At 53.8% G+C, this 18783-nt stretch overlaps 2 protein-coding genes across 2 annotated transcripts; one reads left to right on the top strand and one right to left on the bottom strand.

Moving 5' to 3' along the window:
• Positions 1-842: 842 nt before the first annotated feature.
• On the top strand, positions 843-6232 carry COCSUDRAFT_32937 (pyruvate kinase). Its single transcript, XM_005648502.1, has 13 exons — positions 843-1242; positions 1438-1621; positions 1742-1820; positions 1948-2043; positions 2454-2639; positions 2924-3146; positions 3405-3544; positions 3690-3826; positions 4074-4273; positions 4563-5474; positions 5592-5704; positions 5819-5870; positions 5980-6232. Exons 1-10 carry the CDS (start codon positions 1230-1232, stop codon positions 4778-4780), a joined length of 1476 nt encoding a protein of 491 aa, XP_005648559.1. The 5' UTR covers positions 843-1229; the 3' UTR covers positions 4781-5474; positions 5592-5704; positions 5819-5870; positions 5980-6232.
• A 10061-nt stretch (positions 6233-16293) lies between these two features.
• Positions 16294-17656, bottom strand: COCSUDRAFT_14879 (NAD(P)-binding protein; the record flags this gene model as incomplete). Its single annotated transcript, XM_005648501.1, has 6 exons — positions 16294-16420; positions 16526-16653; positions 16744-16968; positions 17115-17162; positions 17306-17467; positions 17552-17656. Coding segments are annotated over 6 exons (795 nt in total), but the record flags the coding sequence as incomplete, so codon positions are not given.
• Positions 17657-18783: the final 1127 nt, after the last annotated feature.

Here is an 18783-nt window from a genome sequence, read left to right as displayed (position 1 = left end):
CACCTTGCCAACTGGAATTGAATCCAATAGGGAGCGCCACTGGTTCTCGTCCGAAAAGATCACACGATGTGGCTGTCCATCGACCTCGATTGTCAGTCTCTTCTGCTGTCCCTGGAGAAGCTGCTCAGCAAACACTACGGCCATCATATGGAGTACACTGAAAACTGCGACCAAGAAAAATCAAGCCGGGTAAGAACCAGATAAGATCGATAATTATTATTAGTAGATGGTTGAAGCTATGCCAGGTTTACCTTCAAGGACGCGAGACGGACATTCCCAAGTTTCAGGCCTTCAGAATTGCCCTGCTTCTGAAGCTCTTTGGTTGTGACCTGCATGGATCAAGTTGAACATCTCGATCACACACCACGAATGGCGAGAGCATGCAGACAACCACTCGAGACTTGAAAGTCCAAGGTGTAAACGTTCTAGAAAAGATGTAGTGTGTGGCAGGAGCGCACCAAAGCAGCAGCGTTGGCAGTCCTTTCCCAGAAATTCAAGACACTATCAAGATTTCTGAAGCCCGTTTCTCCACCAACAAACGGTGCAGACTGGACAAGGAGTGAGTGTGAGCTGAGCACAAGCGCCAGTGCCCAAAATGGCCTCATCTTCCGGAGTGCTCCCAAGACTTCATGCAACATGCAGTAAACGACAATGATGTGACAGCGACGAACTCCTACATTCTCCACACAGTCTCTTCTTGACAAATTGTGACGCGGGCTAATATAACCCTGTGTAATATTAGAAACAATCCCCAGACAAAGCAAATTCAAGGGGAATGCGGAGCTCGAGGGTTCCCATCCAAGTCTGAGCCCAACGTTTCCGGCACCCAAGATCCATTGACGAGGAGATCCCCACTCCAGGATCAAGCCGTTTATGTAGGTTGTGAGGCCTGACAAGAAAGAATCAGCCTCATGCAAGGCCGCGCGCTAGGATGTTTGGGGCCTGGCCCAAGTCCTCTTCGTCGCAGAGCTCCAAGCAGCATTGTGCCTCTGCGATGCCCTGCCCCACGGCCAAGCTTCTGCCCGTCAGCACGGCAAGCAAAGAAAAAGTCTGGCAAAGCTCCACGTGCTGAACAAGCCACCAGCACGGCAACCACGGAGCAGGAGCAGCAGCAGCACAACGCTGAGTCCAATGGCAATGGGAGTGCCCCAACAGAGGTCAAACTGACCGAGAACATTTCGCATGGCTTGAAATCAGACCTCGAAGTCGATTCCGTGCTAGCCAAGGAAATGGGGGAGAATGGTGAGTGCTCTGGGTTCGATCTGCCCGCTTGCTTCAACACTGGCCTGCTGACTAGTGCATATTCCTTTCCAGCCTTGAACCAACGTTGTCTTCTTTGACGTATTTATCATGTTCATTGTTTTTATTGTATAAGAATGCAATGGCGCGGATCATTCCCATCAATACATATTCTGAATTGGAGTGCTGATGGCGCAGGCTTCAGGAGTACTAGGCGCACAAAAATTGTGGCCACCATCGGCCCAGCAACATGCAGCGAAGAGATGTTGGAAACTCTTGCAACGAGTGGGATGAATGTGGCACGCCTGAACATGTGCCATGGCACACATGACTGGCACACAGCTGTCATCAACCGCATCAGGAAGCTCAACAAGCTGAAGGGGTATGTTGCCCTCCTCTCATGCATCCGCGTCGTTCCAGGCATCCAAGTGCACCAGAGGAATGTACTCGAGCACACATGAGTCCTGCGTGCAAGCTTAACAAACTGTGCCCGCCTGTGCAGGTTCTCGGTGGCCATCATGTTGGACACAGAGGGCAGCGAGGTTCACACAAGTGAACTTGAGCAGCCTCTGAAGGCTGAGGTGAGATCTCCCTACACCCATGACAATACACTAATCTTGTTCACCTGATGTGATGTCGAGCCTCACTTGCTCTGTGGGACCACCATTGTCTTGCAAAGACGGAAAAGAAGTCTTGTGCATCATACAGGTTGGCGAGGAGTTTGTGCTGACCATCCGCGACCCCAAAACAGTGGAGGGCAGCGCCATTGGCGTCAGCTACGATGCCTTTGTCGATGATGTCCAGGCAAGGCTATCCTCTTGCATGCTTGCCGTCATGGCCCCTGCACTGCACAGCGCTCGAGGTCGTCATGAAGGCACTTCATACTTTTGTCCACACCGGTCTGAGTTACACGGTACCTGTCGCAGTGATTTTGATGGCCCTCATAGGCTGCTCTGGCATTCACACAGTCCCCAGAGTCCCTAGTCCTGGATGCTCTGTGATGCAAACAAAAACCTTCATGCTTGAAGGTCTCCTCAGAAGGACCGTTGTTCAATATGCTCCCCAGAGTTCAAAGTATACAAATAAACCACGGGGCGCGCTACATACACATATTAGACCCCTGAGAGCGTCCAGGTGTGAGTCAGTGATGTTCACCAGCTGGCCAGAGAGGCAGAATGTCAAAAATGTTCAAATAATTTCCTTGTGGTGGGCAGGTGGGGGATCTGGTGGTGGTAGATGGTGGCATGGTGTCGCTGGAGGTGAAGCAGAAGATGGGCCCAGACGTGAAGGTGGAAGTGGTGGACCCGGGCATAGTGCTGTCGCGCGCCAACCTCACCTTCCGCCGCAACGGCCACCTCGTGCGCGCGCGCAACTCCATGCTCCCGGTCCTCTCCTCCAAGGTGCGCCTCAAGTCGCTCTCACCCAGCACACTGACTCGTGCATGCCAAAACCCTACCAGCTCAATTGACCTGCACTGATCCACCTGATGTGTCCACTGCTGTCCTTTGGGGGAACACCGGAGAACAACAATTGCGCAGGCCCTGTTGAAAGCTGCAAAGGTCAGTGTCTGCTGTTCTGGGGGACCAATAATCGCTGCGTAGACGCCAGCATGTGCCAAGCTATTGTGACTGTGAGAGCCGGTTCTGTCGTCGACACATGTTGAGATTTGTGAGACCTGGTGCAGGATTGGCTGGACATTGACTTTGCAATCAGGCAGAACGTGGACTTCATCGCGGTGTCGTTCGTGAAGAGCGCGGACGTGATCAAGAACCTTAAGAGCTACCTCAACTCGCGCGCTGACAAGGTCATCGAGGTCATCGCCAAGGTGGAATCCCATGACAGCGTGCCCAACATCGAGGAAATTGTGGAAGCCTCAGACGCTGTCATGGTGGCCCGCGGCGATCTTGGTGAGCACCAGTGGCCAAGCTTTCCATAGCATTGCACTTGATGTGAATCTATGAAATTTGCCGGCAGGCATTTGCAGCCTTGCATGGTGAGCCAGCCTTGCATGCTGAGAACTGGCCATGTATATTGGACATCATGTTTGTTTGCTGCTGAAAATGTTGAGATTGATTCGCTGCAATTCCTAGGGATAGCAGACCATGCATGGATGCACATGCAATGGGCTGCTCCAATATGTGAATTGTTGGATGTGCGTGCTGCAGGTGCCCAGATTCCCTTGGAGGATGTGCCCTCCGTGCAGAAGGAGGTGGTGGTGCGCTGCCGGCAGGCGGGCAAGGCCGTCATCGTGGCCTCGCACCTGCTGCAGTCCATGATCGAGTACCCCACACCCACCCGCGCTGAGGTGCCCCACCACTTCTCCCTCTGTTCTCTGTGGACCCAAGTTGCCCAGGATAACCTTATCACTGAGTATCAGGACTCCAGGGCTCAGTCATGCATGTGCACTGCGGTTAAAGATTGCTCCTGAACGTGGTGCATTTACCCTGCAGGTGGCGGACATTGCGGATGTGGTGCGGCAGAGGGCAGACGCGCTGATGCTGTCGGGCGAGTCGGCCGCGGGCGCATACCCCGAGAAGGCCATCGGCGTGCTGCGCGCCGTGGCGACCAGGATCGAAGAATGGTGCAGGTGCGCTTGTCCTGAGAAGCCCATCTTTCCATTGGCATTCCCATGCCTGAGTACATCTCATGCAGCCTCCAACAGAGCTAGTACTACTCCTCCAGAGCTGCTTTCTTCAATTCTTCAAGTCTGGCAACTAGAGCTGTTCACAAACAGCTGAACAGAGCTCAATTTCATTAGGAAGAAGCAAGTTCTTTGTCAACATGCTGATATGGGATCCTGGGTAAAAAATAAGAGCATGGGGATGGCGGTGCAGGCAGGAGAAGCACGGGCAGATTGTGCTGCCGCAGCTGACTGACCGGCTGGACGGGCGCGTGAGCGAGGAGCTGTGCGCGAGCGCGGCACAGATGGCCAACAACCTCAACGCGCGCGCCATCTTTGTCTACACCCGCCGCGGCTACATGGCCAACTTCCTGTCGCGGTGCAGGCCCGATTGCCCCATCTTCGCCTTCACAGGTGGGCGCCACTCTTTGCTCCGCTCTCCCTGCCTCTATCACAGTATCCTGCGCTGAGAGCTCATCCTTCCAAAGGTTATTTCTTTCTGAGTGTGCAATCAACCGCTTTGTAGACTGATGGACAAATCACCACCCGCATGGTCGCCGTCTCCATACAGACGGGCATCTCTGGATAAGCAATGTGATGATGGCACAATGGCACAAGCCAGCAGGTACAGAGGACGGTCATGACTGGAAGTGTTGCAAAAGTTGCCTTGGGGCTGATGTTTCCATTGGTGGGTGCGCTGCAGACAAGCAGGATGTGCGGCAGCGGCTGAACTTGAGGTGGGGAGTGATGCCCTTCCGCCTGGACTTTGGCGCAGACCCAGAGGAGAACGTCGACCGCACATTTGCGCTGCTGAAACGGCGCGACCTGGTGCAGAAGGGAGACCTGGTGGTCGTGGTGTCAGATATCAGGCCGCCCAATGAGGACGTTGTGCGATCCGTGCAGATCCGCCATGTGCCTTGAGCAGCCGGGTGTGACCATAATTCTTCATTTTTATTCAGATGCGCAAGAGCAGCTTGCAAGGAATTGGGCAGGCAATGAATGAGTGGGCAGTGCCTGACGGTGCACAAGTCTGCTGTTGTTTACAAGTGGGCGTGTTATGAGTGGAGTGCATTTGAGAGGAGTTGACATGTGTTTGTCGAAGGCATGATGCCGGGTCTCGAAAGAGGGATTCAAGTCAAGAAGGATTCTGGAATTGGAAAAAACAATAAACACGTTTAGATCTGTAGTGGCAAGAACTACTTGCAGGGTTTGGTTAGCAACTTGCTGGGTATCTTAGAGATCACAGTTCTCCGAAACCTTGTGGTGGGCAACGGTAAATTTGTTGAAGAGCCATGTAGCTGCTACTTTCTGACTTAGCCTGCGGAATAGGATTCAGGTTGTTGCGACCAGTGTAGGTCATGTAAAATATATTAGTCCGGGAACATCAGCTGTCAATCATGCAGGCGTATTGCTTTTGATATAACGCTTCAATACAAGGCTAATGTTGAATATGCCCCATCGCTCAGTGTTGCTTCCTAAAGCTGCCATGACTGTGTCAAAGTCCTCGCCCTCGCAATCAAACATGACCTTATCCCAATTGTCATATGGCCGCTGTCCATACCCTTCCTTTTCATACTGCCCTCCCTTCCCTGCTTTCAATACCGTGGCACTGCACCTGTGGACACCAAGACCACATTCAGAAAGATAACACATGTCCTTTTGAAAGTTGCCTGGGCACTAGAGCGCTCTTGAACGCAAGATCACCAAATGAGAGCAGAGACAGGGCTCCTACTTGGTGAGGATGTCTCCAACCTGCACCTGCCCTGACTGGTCTGCATTGCCTCCTTCCACAATCTCCTCCACAACTACTGCCTTCTTGGCCTTGTCCTCCAGCAGGACAAGGCCCTGCGGAGCAACAAGAACACCCTGGTACACAGCTGTACTAGGACATGTAGCGCAAGGCTGTTGCGCACAAGTGGGCACCTTGTGGCGGTCTGAAACGGCTCATGTGCTTCTTACCATTGGTTTTCTCAGGGTGACCTCAATAAGGCGGTAGCTGGCGCGGTCCTCGCTGCAGGATTGTAATAATGAGTGTCAAGCATCTGCATCACGACATCTTATGTACTCTCACAGTTTTAGGAAAATTGGCAAGCAAGGGACTTGGGGGGCTGGCAGGGCACCTTGGATCTGCAGCTGCTCTGCACGCAACTCTTGAGTGAGATCTGGAAAGCCATTTTTGCAGCGATGGGAATGCGGCATGTCGTTCAGGCAGAACCTTCTTATATGGAACGCTTCTGGAACAGTGTTTGCAGCTTCCATGCATCTGCAATCTGCTGCCTAAAAGCTTCTGGAAGTGATCGCCTGGAACATATGGGGAGGAGCTGAGAGCCAAATGCATATTCATCGAGGATCGATGATCTGACCTGTGGACATGCAAATTAATATGAATTGGACATTGTCAAGAAAGCCTACATTTCTTGCCAGTCCTCTTATCGCTGTATTGAGCGGAGCATGCGCAGCATGGAGAGATCCTTGGACGATGTGATAGAAGACCAACCCAGAGCCTCCACTAAATAACTCAACTTCATTCAACTTAGTGTATTTCACACCATCTGTCGATAGATCAGCAATTGTACAGAGTCTTCCTTTCGAAATCAGTATGACAAATATAAAGCAGATGTGACAATCTTCGAGACTCCATAACAATGCACGAAACTTATTATTTTCTGTTCGATAAATTTAACTGAGCACAGCAAACAAGACAATCTTAAAGTGCGCAAGAAGAAGTGAAGCTCATGCGAATTTTGGTCTGATCTCTTCTCATCATCGTGGAGTCTACATGACGTAAATGGCCACCAACAATGGTGCTGATGGACATACAGCCGACGTCATGTACACGGCTTCAGTTCTACATCGTCTGTACCCAACGATCTTGCCTATCAAGGTCAGCTTGTCCTGCAGATCAGGGGAGTGTAGTTACGTGCCTTGGCAGATGTTCTCGTCCTTCTCCATTGCTGCTCGTAAAATTGAATTCAATTTGCATTCAGGAAGCTCTGATCAAGTTCAGTGGGAAATGGCAAGAGCAGCTCCAGGCGCAGTTGGTGCGGTCATGTGACCCCAGCAGCTATGTCGATGGCCTTCTGGGTCAAGGCCTCTGTTTTTGCAACAGCAATGCACCTGACCTGAAGGGTCAATTTACCTTGCAGCAGCAATCGTCCCAGATGGAGGTAAGATTACACTGGGACCAAGGAAATGTCCCAAGCACCTAGCCATTCACCCATGTTCATGATTCAAGCCTTCAGTGTTTCCCTCGGGCGGGCGCAGATCCTCAACAGAGCAATTGAAGCCTTGGTGCGCGCGCCAGGAGGTGACACAAATGTGCTCTGCCTTGGGTATCGCAAGGTGCGCAGATCTTCTGCCTCCTTCAGTTGGCTTGCATGCAAACCGTGCATTGCAAGGGGGTGATTATGATGGTATATCTCATGTGTCCGGCCCTGCAGAAGCGCCCATCGAGCAGAGCTGCTCCAACGGTGGGGTTTTTTGGGACTGAGGCGCACCATGCAAACACCACCACAGACTTGCTGAAGGGGGAGGCATGGCAGCTGCTGCTGTCGCGCATCGGGGACACCCTGATGCTGTTCCTGCTCATGCACACCTCCCTCTTCCTGCCGCTCCCCAATGGCTGCTTCCTGCAAGTCACCGGCGCCTCCATCGCAGAGGTAAGTCAGACGTGCTCCAGACTAGATATCTGAATGCATTTGCCAGTGCATGATATTAACAGCCTTGGTTACGTCATGCTCTTGGGCATTGAGTCCTGCTTGTGCTGCAGGTCGCGAGAGCTAAGCAAGCCGCTGTGCGCCCCTTGCCACCTCTACGGCCAGCTCAAGCAAACTCCATTGTGGAAGTGCCCGGCTCTCCTGTCACGCAGGACGGCGAGCCAACAGACTCGGACGGCCCAGCGTCGGGATTGGAGGACAGCTGGCCTCCACAGGGTGTGCCACAGACGAAACCACAAAGTCCCAATGCCTGTTGGCATGCGATGTGCTGAGCTGCGCCAGCAGGACAGGAGAGAACGGTGCTCTGTGTGCGCAGGCAGGGCAGCAAAGATGAGGAGGATTGGGACTGTGGGCCCTCCAGAATTGTGCACTGCCGCTTCTACGCCTAGATCAGAAGGTGTCAGCAAGCGGCAAGCTGTGCGCTCAGCCAGGCCATCCAGCTGGGCCCGGCGCAGAGCCGCAGCCGCCAGGCAGGCCGCAGCTATGAACAACTCCGGTAAGCAGTCATCGCCTTGTTTGCCCGAGAACACACCCACTTTCCTCCATTCCTTGCTTGATATTGTCTTGGGAGTGACCCAGGGTAATATGCGGTGACAGGTGTCATTATACATGACTCCGGTGGTCAGACAAGGTCCAGAGGTGTCAGTATCGCCAAGGGACGGGCATGCGTCCGTTTTGGGGATGGAGGCGTTGCCGGTGACAGCGGCACTCATGCAACTGCGCGGCGGCACCCTGGCCACAACAATGACCTTGAGCATGATGTAAACCTGGGGAATGCGCGACAAAGAGCATGTTCACATAGACCTTTCTGCCAGGAATCTCTTGAGGGCAGAGGTCAATGCAACCAGGAGACCCCCATTGAGCAGGAGGAAAGGGACATTGGTAGCTCCAGGTGTATGTGCCCAAATGGTGCATGTGCTCTATGCTGCGGTGAGTTTGGAATGTTTTCTCATCTTGCCAGATTCGACTGGACGTTCTCGCTCACCCTTCTACTTGAGAGGTACTTGAGAGGTGCAAAGAGTGATGCTTGCTGTTTGAGGGCGTATGATTTTTTGGCAACAAGACATGGTGGTTTGTGCAGGCATGCTGGGTACACAGATGCTCGTAGACACGCCCGTAGAGCTTTGGAGCTTTGGATCTCAGCCCCAAGGCGCTGCAGACCAGGACCCCATCGGTAAACTAGGCAAGCACACCCATTTCACGTTCCTCGCCTACCTTCCTTTCTGCTGCCTCTGGGTATGCCTAAAATAGCTGATTCTTTTCCTAGCACGTACAGTGTAATGAAGCACTCTGTCTGCAGGGCTTATTGATGCAGATGCAGCAGCCGGACTCGGGCAGCAGATTGAGGCATGTGCAGCTCCCGCCATGCCTCGCCCGGCTGGCATTGGCGCGCGCCTCAGAGCCAACGCACCAAAGCAGGCTCCTCAGAAGCCGTCCGACATGCTCATCTCCAGAACGGGGCTGTTTTATCGCGCCACCTTCCCTAGCAAGGCAGGCCTGCCCAGCTCTCGTGAGCCCCTTGCATCCTCCGACATCTCAGTCCTTGCACACATATTCCTGTAACGTCTGAAACATGCTCTGCATCTCCTGTTGGCACATCCTATAATGTGCTGCACCCTGTGAGATATTGGGAAACACCTTCCAGCTCGTGTGGTGCATGTGCGCAGACCTGCTCAATGCTCTGCATGGGCAGAAGGGGGCAGCGCGCTCCCTGTATGCCGCTATTTTCCTGGGGCATAGCACCAAGCCTCAGGAGCGCCGCGGGAGCAATTTTGTGGCGCGAAGCTCGCGGCCGCACCACAGACAGCGGAATCTACAGAAGCCACCGCGCCGCATTCCTGCTCGCTTGAAGCCACTGCTGGCTGCTCTGCAGAGCCTGCTTGGTGAGTATCCAGAATCGGATCAGGTCACCCTTGCTTTTAAGCCTAGTACCTCCAACCTAGTTGATTTGTGGGGGCAGCCATCGTGAAGTTCTGGATCAGTGGTGGTGTTGCAGATCGCTCACACAAATGCCCATACAGTCTGCTGCTAAAGCAACATTGCCCGCTTCCTCCCAATTGGTCACGTGCTGACCCGCCCACAGCACAGCCTGGACCCAGGTAAGACCTCCCACACCTGGCCAATCAGCCTTCATTTGCAGTTCAATTGGAGTTTGCAGATGCTCAGTAACAGCAACCAAAGACCATGACAACGTTTTGTAATAATTGCAGGACACAGGCAGCCGAGCCTGAGCCGTGCACAGCATCTGAGAGCGGGATGTGTTGGGATGATGGAGATTCGGCAATGCCCACCATCACCCAGGACCTAGACTGCATGCGACCCTCCAACGACCAGGTTGGCTCCTGAAGATGTTGGAAATTGACTTCCCTACACGGCCAGAACAAATGAGCCTCATCTGTACGCTTGAAGCAAGCCCACTTGTGCCTATCCCGCCTCCACAATATTCAACCAGGCTTGTGAGTGGCCTGCTGCAAACTCAAGGGGTGCTTTACTCCGCAGGCCGCCACCCAAAGTGAAGAGAGTCAAGCTGGCGGAGGAGGCGATGTTGGCCCTGGGCCGAGCGCGGGCGCTGGCAGGGACAGGACGGCAGAAGCAGGCCCCAGCAGGCTCTCCAGCGAGGAGCTCATCAGGGAGTTTGTGCCTTGCCACAGGGTCACTGCCTTTGCCTGGTCGGTCATCCGCCATGTGGTGCCCCCGGTGAGCACTGGCATGTTCCCTCTTTGTCTTTCACACATCAACAGCAGCAGCCCTGTCAGTCCCGTATCCATGACAAACAATCACTGAACACACACCATGAGGTCACTGTGACTTTGTGGATCAGAGCTCTGTGAGAGGTCCAAGCGTTATGGATGGTGCCCTTGGAGGAAGATATTGCTCCAGCATGCTGAAAACCGAAATAAACTGGGCTGTGACTGATGTCGATGCTGGAGCTGTGAGCGTGCCAGGGGCTGCTTGGGGACCCGGGGAATCGGCGCTACCTGCGCCGTGCTGTGTCGCGGCTGGTGCGGCTGCGGCGGTACGAGCAGATGAGCGTGCAGCACGCCCTGCACCGCGTGCGATCCACGTGCATGCCGGCTCTCTGCTGCCTCCCCCCGGGTAGCTTCCTCGATGACATATACCTGGCTCCACTCGTCCCATACCACTATTTTTTTGTAGATTTTTGAGCGGTCCCCGGTTTGTCATTAGTATTAATCTGTTCAACGGCAGCAGAGTGCACCCTGATACCTGGTGCACACTCATGAGATGACGACTGTGCAATGCGATTGAGATTCTGGATAGAAGGAACCACGTGTGAAATGACAAACTGCTGTGCTGGCAGGGGATGGCAAGGGGTGTAGGCCGCCGAACGAGCACACGGCGGCGCAGAGGCGCCTGGCGATGTGGCTGCGCTGGCTGCTGGCAGACCTGGTGGTGCCACTGCTGCGCGCACACTTCTACTGCACCGAGGCCGAGGCCTACCGCCAGCAGGTCTTCTACTACAGGTGCATCGCCATGCGCGCTGCAGGCGCTGTTCCCATGCTGCAGGGCTACTATTTTCACGAAGCTGCCTTATTTTCATGAGCCCTCCTTGGAACTGAGAGTCCCTCGGGGCCAAAAGGTGGCAGGTGCTTGGCGCAGAATGAGACTATTGCTGGGCTATTGTTCAGGAGTTTACTCACCATGCCCTGTGTGTGATGTGCCAGGAAGCCGGTGTGGTTGGAGCTGCAGCGGATGGGGCTGGAGAGCGTGCGCGATGCGCTCTTTACGCCGCTGTCCATGCCGGAGGCCAGGAGCATCCTGCAGGGGAGGCAGCTCGGCGTGGCTTCTCTGCGCCTGCTCCCAAAACGCACAGGTACATAGTGACCAACCATCCCTCAGCCCATTCTCAAGGCATCATTTCATAACAGCACCTCCGATGTTGCTGCTGGCTTTTCTGAATCACTCTTGCACCCCTGCTGAACAATAAAGGTAGCCCTGACAGAGCATCACTCGATTGCTCACCCACTTTAATCATACCTGTCGCATGTGGATCATTCCCTTTAAAATGGCTGGAATGTTGCAGGCATGCGGCCAATCGTGAATCTGGGCCGGTCGTCCCACATATCATTCCCGGCCCCCAAGCCCATAGGTGGCGGCTGGAGGCACAAGCGCGCTCGGCGCATCCACCTCAGCTTCCGCCCCGTCAACTTCCACCTGCAGAGCCTGCACAAGGTGTGCATGGCAATTCGCTATCTGCACTTTGGCTGCAGAATTCGACCAACCCTTGCATCATGCAAAATATTGTGTGCTGCACAACGCAAGCGTGGATAATATACCTGTTGCAACTACTAGTGGAGAAAAAGCAGGGAACATCAAGAATTGAAACCAAGCATACAATAGCAACAATGGAGGTTTTTCACCATGATGATGGGAGAGCCGTAACACACTTGTTCCTTGCCGGAACCATTCCTGAGGGCTGGAAGACGTGTATGAACAATGATCTGACGTTTCATACTGCTTTGCTGTCAGGTGCTGAAGTTCGAGGCGGAGAGGCAGCCGGGCAGGCTGGGCAGCTCGGTGCTGGGCTACAACGACGCCTTTGCAAAGCTGCACCCGGTGCTGCGCCAGTGGCGTGCCAAGCGGGCCGGCTGCGCCGGGGCCGCGCCCGTGCCATACTTAGTCAGCGCTGATGTGTCGCGCGCGTTTGACCACGTGAACGCTGACAAGCTGATCGTCATCGTGGAGCCCATGCTGCGCAGCCAGGAGTACCTCATCATCAAGCACGTGGAGGTGAATACGTTCCCTTCCCTTCCATGCGGACATGTAGCATTGGTTTCATGCATTTCATGTCTCGCATGGATTTTCAACGTGAACAAGTTGGACGGGTGTACGTTCCATAATTTGGAATGGGTGCACAAGGTTGTTGTGCAGGCACAGGGTTACACACCGGGAACGCCCTGATAATCAGTATTGTCAGTTTTCTTCTTGTCTGAGAGGAAGTGGTGCCGATGCCTCGTGCAGGTCATGCCAGCAGTGGGAGGCTGCCTGCGTACCGCATATCGCTGCACCGCCGTTGACGCCAACGCTGTCTGGCCGGGCTTCCCGGCGCATGCCTTGGGACTCGCCAACCGTGTGTCCCAGCGAGTGTTCTCCGACAAGGTCTGCTGCTTCTCTGTCTGCCTTGCAGTGCATCTCCATCCTCTCGATAACTTCATGTTTGGCTGCCAGCACGAGAAAATACTATGCACTGTTGTGATGTGCGCAAAGATAGGTGCTTGTGGGGTGTTGCAGGTGGTGTACAGCAAGGTGGATCGCGCGCAGCTTCTGCAGCAGCTGCGCGAGCACCTGCAGCGCAACATCGTACGCTTCGGCAGGACCTGGCACTACCAGTGCCACGGCATCCCTCAGGTACTCCTAACGTCACCATAACCCCCCCCGAACCCTTACCATCACTCCTTGTGCTTGCGCGTATGGCATCGTTTCACCCCAGCAAGACACAAAAACTACAGGAGAGGGAGCTGCAATTTCTGCATAATATGCTGGTGGCTGTGCTGTGCAGAATGGTGATAAAAGCAAAAAATGGTATGTGGCTTGTGTGCAGGGGTCCACGCTGTCGACGCTGCTGTGCAGCCTGTTCCTGGGCAGCCTGGAGCGGGAGCACCTGCACCCGCTGCTGCCGGGGCGCCCTCCACTTCCCGCTGCGCCTGCCGCCGCCTCAATGGCGCCCACACCGTGCTCCAGTGCCCGCTTCACCGACCTGGCGCTGGCAGCCGGTGCGCTCCCCAATTACTTGCCTTCCTTGATCAGTGCGGTTCAGAAGCGAGGTTGCACAGGCTTTTCAGAGTGACGCTGCCGTGCAGCGATTGTGCACTACAGGCTTTGTGAAGCTTGAGGGATGAGGGGCCTGGGTGCCTTTCAGGTGGGAAAAGATAAACATCTGAGATCCCATGTGCTATCAATTTAAATATAATATGAGCATGGCACTGCCATGTAGCGACAATGCGTAACTTCGCCAGGCCGATGATGGAACTGGCGCCCGACGGGTGAGAAATCAAATATGAGATCTCATATCAGATATGTCAGTGTAAGCAAAGTATGACTGATGTGGCGGCCGGGCAGGTGGGACCCCTTCTACGCAGGCGAGCGTGGGCCCGGCGCTGACGCCACGGGCGCGAGCGCGGGCGGCCAAGCAGCGGACGCCGGCCGCGTCGGTGCTGCTGCGGCTGGTGGACGACTTCCTCATCATCACCCCCTCCAGGGCCGCCGCCGAGGCCCTCGCCCTCCGCCTGCTGCAAGGTGTGTTGCCTACCCCGCCGCATTCCTTCTCTGAAGAGTTCTCCATCTCTGAAAACTTCTCCTTCTGAATTGATTACTTTCACAGAAAACGTTTTAATATCATGCCCGTATCCCAGGTGACAGCAGGCGCATTTCTATCATCCTCTTTCATATCGGTTTTTTAATGGGCACTGGGTGTCAGGCACAATGTCGTTTGTCTGCAAATGCTACGAGAGGGGAACAAGGCTTGTAGAGTTAGGAGAAGCCGGAGAGCTTCGGACAGTGAAAGATTCTTTTCATGGGCAGGGTTCCCGGACTACGGGGTGAGCGTGAACCCGGCCAAGACGCGAGTGAGCTTTGAGCTGGCGGCAGGCGGGCGGCGGCTGCCGCGCAACACGGTGCGCGCGACGGACGGGCAGGAGTTCATGCCCTGGTGCGGCCTGCTTCTCAACACCGCCAGCCTGGACCTGCAGGCTGACTACACCCGCTACGCTGGCGCCCACCTGGCCTCGTCCCTCACCATCCCCCTCACCAAGGTCTGGTCTTTCTCTCTCGCTACAACTGCTTGAGCAGTGGAAGCAGTGGATAGCACTCACTGACAGAAGTGCTCAGTGAGCATAGGGGGCATATTGGTGCGACGAGATCCGGGGCTAGTTTGGGTAGCCCCTTTGACCGTTGCCGCCTTGTTTCTCCCAAATGAAGGGAGGCCAAACGAGGCGGGAAGGTGTCTGATGATGCAGACAGGACAGACCTCCTGTTGACTGCGGCTTCCCATCTGCTGGAGGCACGCCGGCCTGAGCAGAGGCGCCGTTGCATACTTTGCGCAGAAGTCATGCACGCAAGGGTGTTTGGTGTTTGTGGCTGGAAAGTTAATGGAGTGTGGCTGGGGCAGGAGCCGGGGAAGGCGCTGGTGGGGAAGCTGTGTGCGCACGTGCGGCCCAAGTGCCACCCGCTGCTGCTGGACACCTCCATCAACTCACCCGCCACCGTCCGCCTCAACCTCTTCCAAATCATGCTCCTCGCCGCTATGAAACTGCATTGCCAGGTGCCCACAACTTCTCCCATCAGGCCACCATCGTCAGGGCCAGTTTGTTGCTAATCCTAAGCATGAAGTTGCACCGCATCTGTGGATGATGGAGACCGGAATAATGTCCTCTTATCTGCAGATCCTTTACCTTTTACGGAGCCTCAGTTTGCTGTATACATGCCTGTTTGCTGTTTTAGCGGTGTGTGGGGGCATTCATGGTGCCAGGTGGCATGCATCAGCGGCGGAGTCAGCAGTGCCTTAGTGCTAACGGCGATCCGGGCGGGCACCAAATACCTCTGCGCCCTCGTGCTGCGGCGCACAGCCGCCGCCCAGCGCCGGTGTGAAAATCTTGTGCCTCGTGACGGCCAGTCGGCTAGCCAGCGCTGTTTCTCATTCTCGCTTTTGCAGACAAGTGCCAGCATGGAGATCCAGTCACATGTGCAGAAGCTGGTGCTTTGCAGCCTTTTCCCTTCGATCACATCAGTCTCTGTATCGGAGACTGAGCAAACAGAACACAATCGAAGAGCAGGTTTTCAAGGCCGTGTGATGGCTGCGCAGGTCCAAGGTCAGCTGCAGCAACAGCATCTCAGCCTGCCATATCCGCTGGCTGAGCCTGGTGGCATTCCACAGAGTGCTGTATCGCAAGCAGTCCCGTTACCGCGCTGTGCTGAGCGCGCTGGAAGCAGACCTGCGCCAGCCGCCCTTCTGCCACCTCAGGGAGCAGCTGGCCTCTGTCATCGATCCAGCCAAATCCGCTGTGTTTGACGATATCATCTACTGATTTGTTTTTGTTTCCAGTTGAGCATATGGGCCCATGGCTCCATAAGCCGCAAAATGTCATGCTAGCAATCGCGCGATTGCTTCTCAATCACGAACCTGAATGAATTGAAGATGATGATGTTTTGTCAAGTATGCACTGATACAGTCAGCATTCTTTTATCATATCCAAACTGGTGAGATCCTTGCAACCGCTATTGCTGAGCACGTGCACTGTAACATGCATTAGATCTAGAGATTACAGAGATTGAGCTTCACTCGTTGCAACACCATATTATCTTGGTGATCTAAGCACGCACACTTAACATGCAAATGAAGCCAGACCTTCAACATCCAGGTCATTGAGGTGGCTTTATGCAGCTTAATTTGTGGTGTCTTTAAAAGGTGATACACATCACAGCAGTCTTCATGGCAGCAACCAAGCATGACACGATAATGGGTTTTCCCTGGACAAATCCTCGCCCTCTGGCCTTCACTCACTGTCTCACTCACTCTCATTCTTGGAGAATTGACATTCTGAATCAACCATGGTGCAATACAATCTCACGCCACTTAACTAATCCAAGGAAATTTGTACTGCTATGCACAAAGGGTGTCAAGACTGCGTGGCAAACATGTACACAAATTGCCACTGGATTGAACCAATGCAATTAAAGCAGTGTAGACGCTGCATGTTGATGTCAAGCATTCACAGCCGGCTTCAAAAGAGAACCGTATCTGCAGTCAGCTTTCAGAGACGCCAAGAGTGCACCGAAGTCTGTTGTGGTCGTCCCTTCACCCGGGCCCTTTGTTATCGCATCGATTGACCTGCACGCCAAGGTCCCTTAACACAGCAATATCTCTGTCCTACATTGACTACAGGACAATCCAGATCACGCATAGGTATGTGTGTGATTGGGACCTGCGCCATACCTATTGCTGGCCTCGGTCAGTGTGAGGCATTGCACAGTCACCTCCGCCACATCAGCTCGGGGGATGCTGCGGCTTTTGTTCTTCAACAATTCATCGTCCACTCCCAGAACGAGTTCCCTCTTTCCTCCCTGAACACAACACTCTCACTGAAAGCTCTGAGCGGTGTCGTCCTCCATTTACCATTGAAAGCCATGAATGAGGAGGGAACATTTGGTCACCTCTTCATCAATGAGGCCCCCAGGGTGAATGATGGTGTAATCAAATGCCCCCGAGTTGATCAGATACTCCTCAGCCTTGCGCTTCCAGATCAGGATGTTTCCATCCCCCAGCTTGTTCAATGGGTGGTTCTCGTCCGTGCCTCCCATGCTGGATATGAGGACCACCTTCTTGACGCCCGCCTCCTTAGCAGCATCAATCTGCGCTTTCTGCCCAAGCCAATCGATCTGCAACAACAGCACAAAGCTTTGGGCCATGCTCTTCGTAGAGACATCATTTGCATGTCCTGAAGAGGGTAGTACTAGTCTCCTGTAGAAACAAGGAATGCTCGAGCTCTAATTGCAAGCTATTCCGCGGTTTTATCTGGAAGCACCTGCTCTGGGAATTGGCCCTCCTTGAAGGAGAAGTCGGGGCGAGCCCCCTCTTGGCGCAGTAGCTTCTTCCAGAAGACCTGCAGCGCACAAGAGGTATTTGACATCTGATCACACAAGCTCTTGGTGAAACACCTCGCAAGTTCTGTAATCTGAAGTGTTTTCCTCTAGCACCAGGCATGAAAGATCACACCGTCAACAGCGACAAGGGCTTGATCTGTGGCACGGCGCTGGTGGCAATGACCAGAGCATCTGCTCCAGCCAGGGATCTCTTCAGCTCCTCTGTGCCTTTCACAATGTCGCCCACGTACAGCTTCTCGGCTGGTATTCCCTCCCCTTGCAGCTTCTCTGCCGACTGCACATCAAGACATAGAGCTGACACCCAATTGGAGGGACTCATCCATCAGAGTCGGCAACCTTGCACCGGTTGGGTCTTCACCTTTGTGTTTCGGACCACACCGCGCGCCTCAAACTTGTCTGGCTGGGCTAGGAGCTTCTGCAGCACAATCTTGCCAGTCCTGCCACCGGCTCCTGTGACAGTCACCTAAGGCACGACATCCAGAATGATCGTGTCATTAATTGAGGGATATCAACCAGATTCATGAACGTGGGGCATGAGCATGCCAGAAAACAGCAAATACTCACTGTCATGCGCTCCGCGGCTGCGGCCATGACCCACACAGATACCTCTCTGCGTGCTCTGCTGTTCCCTCTGTAACGCTGGAAGCTGTACTTTCTGGGTTGAGCAATACAGCACGTTTTTGCTCCTGCATATGGCAATGCAATCCTGTTGACTCAAGCTCAAGAATCACTCTCAGTTCCAGGATGCCGGATAGAGATTGTCATTAATGTGTCCCACCTGTCAGCACGGGACTTGGACGATATACAATGCCGTGGGCACCAACCTACGAATACAAGGGTCTGTCAGTGGCAGATCGCCTGATTTCTCTTGTAAAGTTGATACATTGGAAGATAAGACAGCCAGCTTAATAATGGGCAGCCAGCCATAATCATAATTGATGCGTGTCAAATCTTGAAGTATTATAATCAAACAAGAATGCAACGTGCACCAGACGTTCCATAGTACAGCATAATTCCTTGAAGCATACCTTGTTACAAGAATACACTGAGCCTGCGGCAGCTGACATGCATGCAAGGTACGGAGGATAAGCTGAAGCTGTAATAAAAGAAGCAGAATTCGACCAGGACAGTGTCTGTCCTATCGCTGGCTCGTTCAAGAACATGAAGTCAACACGTCTTGCCTCCTCATGCCGGCACGTGCTGTGAATGCAGCATCTTTCTCACTTTCGGCACCTTCGTGGAGGAGCAGAAGCAGAAGTGAGCACGTTTGATATAATTTCCCATTGAGAGCTGTGCTCTTGTTGCATTGGTCGCAAGGGAGTGAATATTTTCAGTCAGACGATATGGGAGCTCTGGAAGCGATCTCTTGGCAGCTTGGTCCACCAGCATCACTGAAGCTCTTAGATCAGAGACTTCTGCCCCTTGAAAGTGTGTACTTGGACATTGATGGGCCGAAAGCTGCTTTCACAGCCATAAAGGTGTGCAACTGGAAGACTTGATCAACACTGCAGCCTGCCTGCCCCGTCGGCGAATTGCAATGCTCATCGTTCAAATGAAATGTTTAATCCAAAAGAGACCTCCTTGAGCTGG

The sequence above is a fragment of the Coccomyxa subellipsoidea genome, assembly GCF_000258705.1.
Source record: "Coccomyxa subellipsoidea C-169, whole genome shotgun sequence".
NCBI classification, from domain to species: domain Eukaryota; kingdom Viridiplantae; phylum Chlorophyta; class Trebouxiophyceae; family Coccomyxaceae; genus Coccomyxa; species Coccomyxa subellipsoidea.
This window is presented reverse-complemented; position numbering and strand designations above follow the sequence as displayed.

Excerpts from the sequence above, each read along its gene's own strand:
- COCSUDRAFT_32937 (XM_005648502.1), top strand. Across the intron at positions 2,044-2,453 it reads CCTTTGTCGATGATGTCCAG|GTGGGGGATCTGGTGGTGGT; the intron begins GCAAGGCTATCC and ends TGTGGTGGGCAG. Across the intron at positions 2,640-2,923 it reads TCCCGGTCCTCTCCTCCAAG|GATTGGCTGGACATTGACTT; the intron begins GTGCGCCTCAAG and ends GACCTGGTGCAG.